Source organism: Limulus polyphemus, unplaced genomic scaffold (genome assembly GCF_000517525.1).
Source record: "Limulus polyphemus unplaced genomic scaffold, Limulus_polyphemus-2.1.2 Scaffold1, whole genome shotgun sequence".
Taxonomy (NCBI): Eukaryota; Metazoa; Arthropoda; class Merostomata; order Xiphosura; family Limulidae; genus Limulus; species Limulus polyphemus.
This window is the reverse complement of record NW_013665611.1, coordinates 3,367,569-3,375,252: the sequence shown is the minus strand read 5'-3', so window position 1 is coordinate 3,375,252 and position 7,684 is coordinate 3,367,569. Positions and strand designations below refer to the sequence as shown.

The 7,684-nt window shown below is 30.7% G+C and overlaps 1 protein-coding gene across 1 annotated transcript in view; it reads right to left on the bottom strand.

Annotated features, from left to right (window-relative positions):
* Positions 1 to 7,684, bottom strand: part of LOC106460925 — an 80,058-nt gene that overhangs the window by 70,231 nt on the left and 2,143 nt on the right. Inside the window, exons 3-5 of the mRNA XM_022390553.1 lie at positions 5,460 to 5,617; positions 2,739 to 2,840; positions 908 to 1,018 (exon numbers count right to left, since the gene is read on the bottom strand). Coding sequence (XP_022246261.1) covers positions 908 to 1,018; positions 2,739 to 2,840; positions 5,460 to 5,617 — 371 coding nt within the window. The remainder of the gene's footprint in view (positions 1 to 907; positions 1,019 to 2,738; positions 2,841 to 5,459; positions 5,618 to 7,684) is intronic.

The following is a 7,684-nucleotide window of genomic DNA, read 5'->3' as shown; positions in this document are numbered from 1 at the left end:
ATTTAACATATTGATAAAAAATATTAATTAAAAGTCCTAAAGAGTTTGTTTTAAATCATATTCAACAGGATGTAAGTAGGTTGGTTTGTTTTGAATTTCGCACAAAGCTACACGAGGGCTATCTGTGCTAGCCATCCCTAATTTGGTAGTTTAAGACTAGAGGGAAGGCTGCTAGTCATCATCGCCCACTGCCAACTCTTGGGCTACTCTTTTACCAACGAATAGTTGGATTGACCGTCACATTATAATGCCTCCACGGCTGAAAGGGCGAGCATGTTTGGTGTGACGGGGATTCGAACCCGCGACTCACAGATTGCGAGTTGAGCGCCCTGGGTACAATGCACATTGCTTGCTCCATTCATCAAATCTGAGTGTATGTATGATATAATGATTTGATTTTCTTATATTTACACAAAATTTGAAGATTTTAATGATTGCTGCAGAACATGGCTATTATTTATAAAGTAAATGACTTGGGCCAACATCAGATACTCTGGAATGATAATCTCACCCAGCATTGTTGATACCTAACTTCAAAATGATTAAAATCCAGTTGCACACAATGGCCAAAAATAGTGATTAATTAACTTCCACGTGATTTTTTTTTAAAAACAATACTTAATGTTCCACTTGTTACATGTAGACTCTCACATGCACATCTAAGCTAATTTTATCCTCTAACTTGGTAAGCAAATCAGTTGCACTCTTTACCTTATAGTTTTTACTACTGTATACCACTTTCAATGATCACAATGCAAGGATCATTAAATTACAAAAGTAGCATTCTCTTCATGTGGTGAAAAAAAACTCCCTAAGAGCTAATCAGTAATTTGATGTGCACACTTTCTTGGAATTTTGCATTTCATTCTTTAAAATGGAAATGTGAATAATAACTATCAAAATATACCCTCAGTAATGTGGTCTTGAAGTCTCGCACACTGAGAAGAATCAAAGTCAGACCATCTGGAACCACGAACAAAGCTAGATTCACAAGCACGGAGGACAAGCTGCCATGACTCTGCAACATAAAGGAAAAAAAAAGATTAAGAAAAAAGTAGAGAATTCATGATTACTGTAACTTCTTACTGAAATATTAAACTTTAGAACATCTTAAATGGATTTAGATTGTACTTACTAAAAATTATCATAAAAAAAAAGATTAATTTTAAGATAGCTAATTCTAGTGATTGTCATATATTGTTATTTCCCATTTGACCTGCTCTTTTGATCTTCTGTAATCCTCCAAATCTCCCATCATTGCTGTCAATTTATACTTCTTATATTTACAATGCCTTTGTTTAATTTTATCCTTTACAACTTTGTGAGCCAAAATTTATCTTTCCTATGAGGAAAATGTTGATCTTGAATATTTAAGAATTTATTTTTTCTTTAAAATCTTTTTTTTTCAAAAGTTGAAACCAAACTTTTATTATTTCTTATCTCCGTATTTAAAAAAACATCCAAACGTCTGATTGAGCAATGATCAGTTGCACCCAAATGTTTGTCAGTCTATACCCTATCAAACATTTCTATATTAGAAGTTAACAATAAATGTGGAATAGCATTGTTCCTAGTAGGTTCCTCAACCAACTGTTGAAGAAAACTATCCTGGATAGTTTCTAAAAACCCGTCTGTCTCCATCGTGATTTTTCTCTATATATTTGAAATTAAAATATACATACCCTTCCCAAAAATTATCAATTTTTGATGGCAGCACACTTTCTGAGAAACAATAAACAATGCCAAAATATAGTTTTATTATATGCCATTTCACTACAACTTTCAATCATCTATGGTTATCATGCAACTTGCTGATTTACATATTATAAATCATTTTAGTATAATGCATTTCTGTATCACATCAAACCACTGAAGAAATTTTTAGCTCCAAATAATGAAAGTCATTTTTGAGCCCAAATAATTTGTTCCTTTTTTTTCTTTTCAGAAACATTTACTATATTAATATTAACAAGTCAGTGTGATCCCTCTCAACACCTCATATTCAATTAAAAGCTTCATTTTGGCACATAATATACAAAAATAATTAATGGATCTTAATGTGCTGTAGATTAAAGATTCTTGTGAAATTGTGTTTTTATAAAACTAATGAATTAAAGACACAACAGCAGGGAGAAACTAATTTGAATCTGGTTTTTTCTCCTTTTCTTAATTTAAAAAATATATATACTTTTTATTGAACATTACATCTCTCTTAGCATAGCCCCCCCAGTGCCACAGCGGTATGTCTGCGGACTTACATTGCTAGAAACCGGGTTTGTTTTGATACCCGTGGTGGGAAGAGCACAGATAGCCCATTGTGTAGCTTTGTGTATAACAACAAACAAACAAACACACTTTTAGCATTTATAATTCATTTATAATTCACAAATATGTGAATCTTTACATAAATATTTTTCAAAACTGAAATTATTGGGTTACATTTTACATAACTAAATTGAATAATACCCTAAAAAATAAATAAATTGAGCTCCACTTAATAAGAATTACACATTATCAAATGAACTTGCTGTAGCTATAAGAGGTTATCTAACACTGACTAGTACTCCTATACCATAAGGCGTAAGCCAATATATAACATAATCACTTAACTAGTTATGAAGTAGGTTTTAGACATGCTTGTATTTACTCTTTAAAAATTATATGATGCTTTTCTCCCATTACCAGGTCTCATCAGGCCAACTAAGATATAACAGATAAAGTAGTTGAAAAATTCTTACCATTCAAACAGTAAGGATCAGAAACAGCAAATTTTGTATAGTGGGTTTCATCCCATGTAACATTTTGACCTCTTATTTGTTTCACCTTCTCATCACAAAAATCTGTAAGAGAAATTGCACAATGTGAATTCCTGTTTAGTGTTCCTACACAAATTTAGTAATTGATATTTAGTATATTAAAATTAATATACAGAGTAAATTGATAAAAACAACTTAGAATAAGCACCTTGATACGGATTTAAAAAGCAGAAAAATTTCAGTGGCACCATGATTAATTTGTATCTTGATTCTTTGAAGTTACAAAACTATATGAGTTTACCCAAAACAGAGATGCAGAAATGAAGAAGTTTATTAAACTTAACAACAGCTGGAAGCAAATAATTTTAATCACAAAATCAAATGTATATTCTAAAGAGAAAAATATTTACACAGGCTCTCATTAAGAATGAAAAAGGATTATTGATCTGGTGGATAAGAGATGACAAGTTCTGACCACCCCCAAAAAAGTATATTCACTTCTTGGTTCTGTTTTATAAAAGCTGTATGAAAAAACAACAAAAATAAGAAAAGAATGTGAACATTTAGAAGTAGAAAGTTGAAAAATTAGTTTCTTCTTTGTGAGTGAAGTAGAGCTACAGAAATGACAATAAGAAAGGAGAGCTGATGGTGAGAAACATTTTGTAACTGACAGTCTGAAGAAACAGTGTGATGTCGTTAATGTTATGAGAAGTTGATCTTAACATCACATCTGCGATAGTGATATCTTTTTACACTTTTTTTACCCATTTCTTTATATGAAGTCCAACTATGATAACAACCTCAGTACATTTAGGAAATGTTCAGGTGTTCTTGAGCAAAAAAAGAGTAATTAAGTTAAATTAAAATGAGATTGAGTTATTTCTCGGCCAGAATAGAATACCTTCTCATGACCACATACTAGATTTTAATTGAAAAACATTACAGTATTAATAGTGACGAGCACTGTGTACAGAAATTTGAAAGAGTGGATTACAATTTGAGACACTTAACTCCCCAGAAAATCCTTGAAGAAGTAGAAACTAGTAAAAACCCAACAAGAAGCTTTTAACTTTTCCAGCAATTACATTATGTTTCAAGAATAAATGTTTAAAGACAAAAATGTGTGAAAGTGAAGGTATGTGAGCAACCATAATAAGATAAAAATTTTAAAGTAATGTACATAACATTTGGCATAACGGGACAAGCTTGTTCCAGGGAGTTTTATGACATTGAGTATTCTAAGAATAAGTTCAGCACACAGTTAGCTGATATTTGAAACAACTGGAACTTTCAGAACCTAGTAACTGGAAAAGCATGATTTAGCAATTTGGTACACATGGATGTTGCAAAGTTGCACGAAAATAATGCTTTTTCAGGTAAAGACAACCTGAAAAATAAATGAGTGCTGACATGGTAGGCTATTAAATTGTTGTTAGGAGTTGAATTAAAATATTTTACCTGAAAAGGAAAAAGATATATAAAGGATAAATAAACTTTACTAAAAACAAAGATGTACTACACGTGATGAATAGCACCCAGAAGTAACATTGGAACAATGAGAGGACTTCACAAGCAACTTTTGACTTTTCAGTCATATCTGTTGAAATTGCTAGATTGCATCTACAAGTTAGCTTTCCTCTGTATCACACAGTAACACTTAAGGCTGAATTTAACAAATGGATTACATTTACCTGGAAAGGAAAATAGCTCCCATGATAAGACCCTACTAAATAAAGTAACATCTAAGGCTGAGCTTAGCAAATGAATCACATTTACTTGGAATGGAAGATAGCTCCTCTGATCAGATCTTGCTAAATAAATAATACCTAAGGCTGAATTTAGAACACAACCTCAACTGCATTTAGAATGTACCAAATTAAAGCTTTAGGTTTTGACTTTATACACATCTTAGTTCTTCACTATTGGGTAATTATCACATTAATATGTATGAAGCTGGCCAAATAACTTAGTTTATTGAATGGAAGCTTTCATTTGAAGCCAAAATGGGTGGTGGTGGTTTAGACAAAATTTGCTGTAGGAAGAACTTAAGTCATTCTAACATGCATACATGATTTTTATTAAAAGTTTAAACCACAAAATAGTTTTTTTCTTTTAATCTTCTATGATACTTCCAAACGTAATATTTTCCCTCAAACTTTTTCCCCTCATGCTTCTAAAACCTAACTGCAGTAACTCTTGTATCAAGCAGCAAACAGAAATCACACTGTTTATATTATAACAGAACTGTGCAATTATGGGTTTTAAATTTACATTGATATAGGTGAACATTATATCTTTCTGGTATTTGAGCTAAGAGTTTATTTAACAAAATTAACAGGTCATAGTTACTAGTCACATTGGAAGGAAACATTTACTTCTGATAAAAATATTGAAAATTATTAAATTTGAATTTTTGTAGCGTGCTGACATACAATTCAATATTCATAATCTAACCCATGTATACAGTCATAATTTATGCAATGACTTGCTACATAACATCTGTAAAGCAACCTGAATACACTAATCATAAGCTGTTAAAAGATGTTTGTGTATTTTTTTTATAGATCTTCAATTCTTTGTGCTGCTTTACTTAAAACTACATGATATGATATTTTCAATTAGACAATAAAAAATAATAATTTTGCTATTTATATTAATAAAAAATAATGCATCTTTTCCAAAAACCTTCAAATGGCTGTTTACCTGTAAAATTCACTTGCACACTGGCATTAAACACTTTTGAAGCATGTGATTCTATATATTTTAAAAGGTCATTCTGAGTCATATTACTTCTAGAAGTCTCAGCAATTTTCAAGAAAATATGCATTCGAAGCACAATATCACCGGAATCAGGATCTCTCCTGTAAAGTAAAATTATCATGTTAATTCCATTTTAACTCCATATTATAATAACTGGTAATTAACTATTTGACCTTTTATAAGCATCTACTTATTTCATGTTTAAATTTAAACATTTATATCATTCTATAAAGTCAAAATTTGTACTTCATATTTAGTAAGTTTGTAAGATATAATTTTAAATGGAAAGGCCTTGGAGTACATATATTCTAGGTTGTATTTTGTGTTAATTTCTGAAGAAGTGCACGATCACTCTAAAATATTATATACTGTGCTCAAAGTTTATAGATTATTACTTCAATGCATTATGGGTCCTGTATGTGAGTCCTTAACATATCAACACAGCTGTAACTTAGGCACTGTAATGATGTTTTTCACAAGTGATTTGTCAAATAAGCCAGGGGTTTCTAATCCTTTTAATTTTGACAGGTTAACATTTTGATATTCACCTAAAAGTTTCAAAGTGTTTCACATATTTATGCATTTGGGCATACTTACAGGTTTAACAAACACAGAAATTAACTATGAAATGTAATTAGCTTGCTAGTTTCCTTGTTACTCATTGTCATAGGTCATTCCCTTTTGGTGTTGTAAACACTCCCAGAGAAGGTGTCAGTGAAGAACTGTGTGACTTTATGTTTATGAATAGGTAAAACTGCAGTCCACAGCAGAGGATATGGCCAATTAAGTAATGCATTAGGCCTCTACATCACAGATTCTCTTTTCAATTTTACCTTTTGTGAAAAAGAAAAAAATGTGTAACACACACATATACATATATTTATATAATTGTGATTTGATATCATATATGTTTTCTAAACAAATGTGCAGAGGTTCAGTAATACCTGGAGGTTGAGTCCTTCCAAGTGAAATAAGTAATGCAATGCACTTTGGAAGAGATGACACCATTGCATGTTGTGTTCTCCATATAGTAGTCAATCCTTTCAGTCTTATTCGGATGATATTCTGATTCAGGGATCTCTCCTTTTTAGAGTAGTGCTATCTTGTGTTATTGTGTACTCTCAATTGGTTTATGTTGACTGAAAATACAGATTACCTTTAATTTGTTTATAACAATATTCAATTAATCCAAGAGCTGCATATTGTTTAAATCTTGTTTCCAAGTCCAAATGGTTTGATGGTATTTTGAGGCATGAAAACATGCATACATTTTGAAAAAGTGATTTTTGTCTTTTCCGAAATGCTGCCAATGTTTATCCAATGTGTGTCAAACTATGGTACTGTAATATTAAAATTGCATCAAAACCTAATCACTTCTTATGATGTATGACCCATCAAAACTACATTAATAGTTATTAACTGACTTTGTTTCTATAAAAACCCAATAAAATAGTCTTAACATCCTACAAAGAAAAATAAGCCAGTGGCATGCATAACCAAATGTTTTACTTCACCTTTCTTGTTTGAAATTTGTTCTAAAAAACTGTGCCCATCACAATGATGTAAGGTAATTTATAAGTAAAGCATAACATTATTTCTTTCATGTTCTTAATACTTCACATTTATAATATTTTATGACAAATAACTTGCAGACTATCTAGAATATATTTCTCATATTAAGGTTGATTTAGAAACACACTATTCCAACCTCTTCAATTCTGACAGAACATGATCATTTGCTTTTTAAGAGGTATCCATGTAACTTACAAACAAGTTTTTACATTGCTAACTTTGGGACAAACTTTGACAATTTATAATTTATTAACTAGTTCATTGAAAACTTTACAATATAAAATTATTTGTTGAAAAATGAGAACTTTACAATAATTACAAGGTTTAAGGTTAGTTAAACAGCACATTGTTACTTTTATCCAACTGTAAATGTATTGAAACACATTAATCTATCAGATATAGTTCATTTGACCATAATTTATCACCTACTTTACAATAAAATATGGTAAATAACATTTAATTTACTACATTTGTGTATGATACAAATACACTTCACTTCTTTATTAAATAATAAAACTTGTTTTGTAGTTAAAATGTAAACTGCAGGGCTTTCTGTGACAATAATACAGTTGCGTCAGCAAGGTCGTGTGACTATA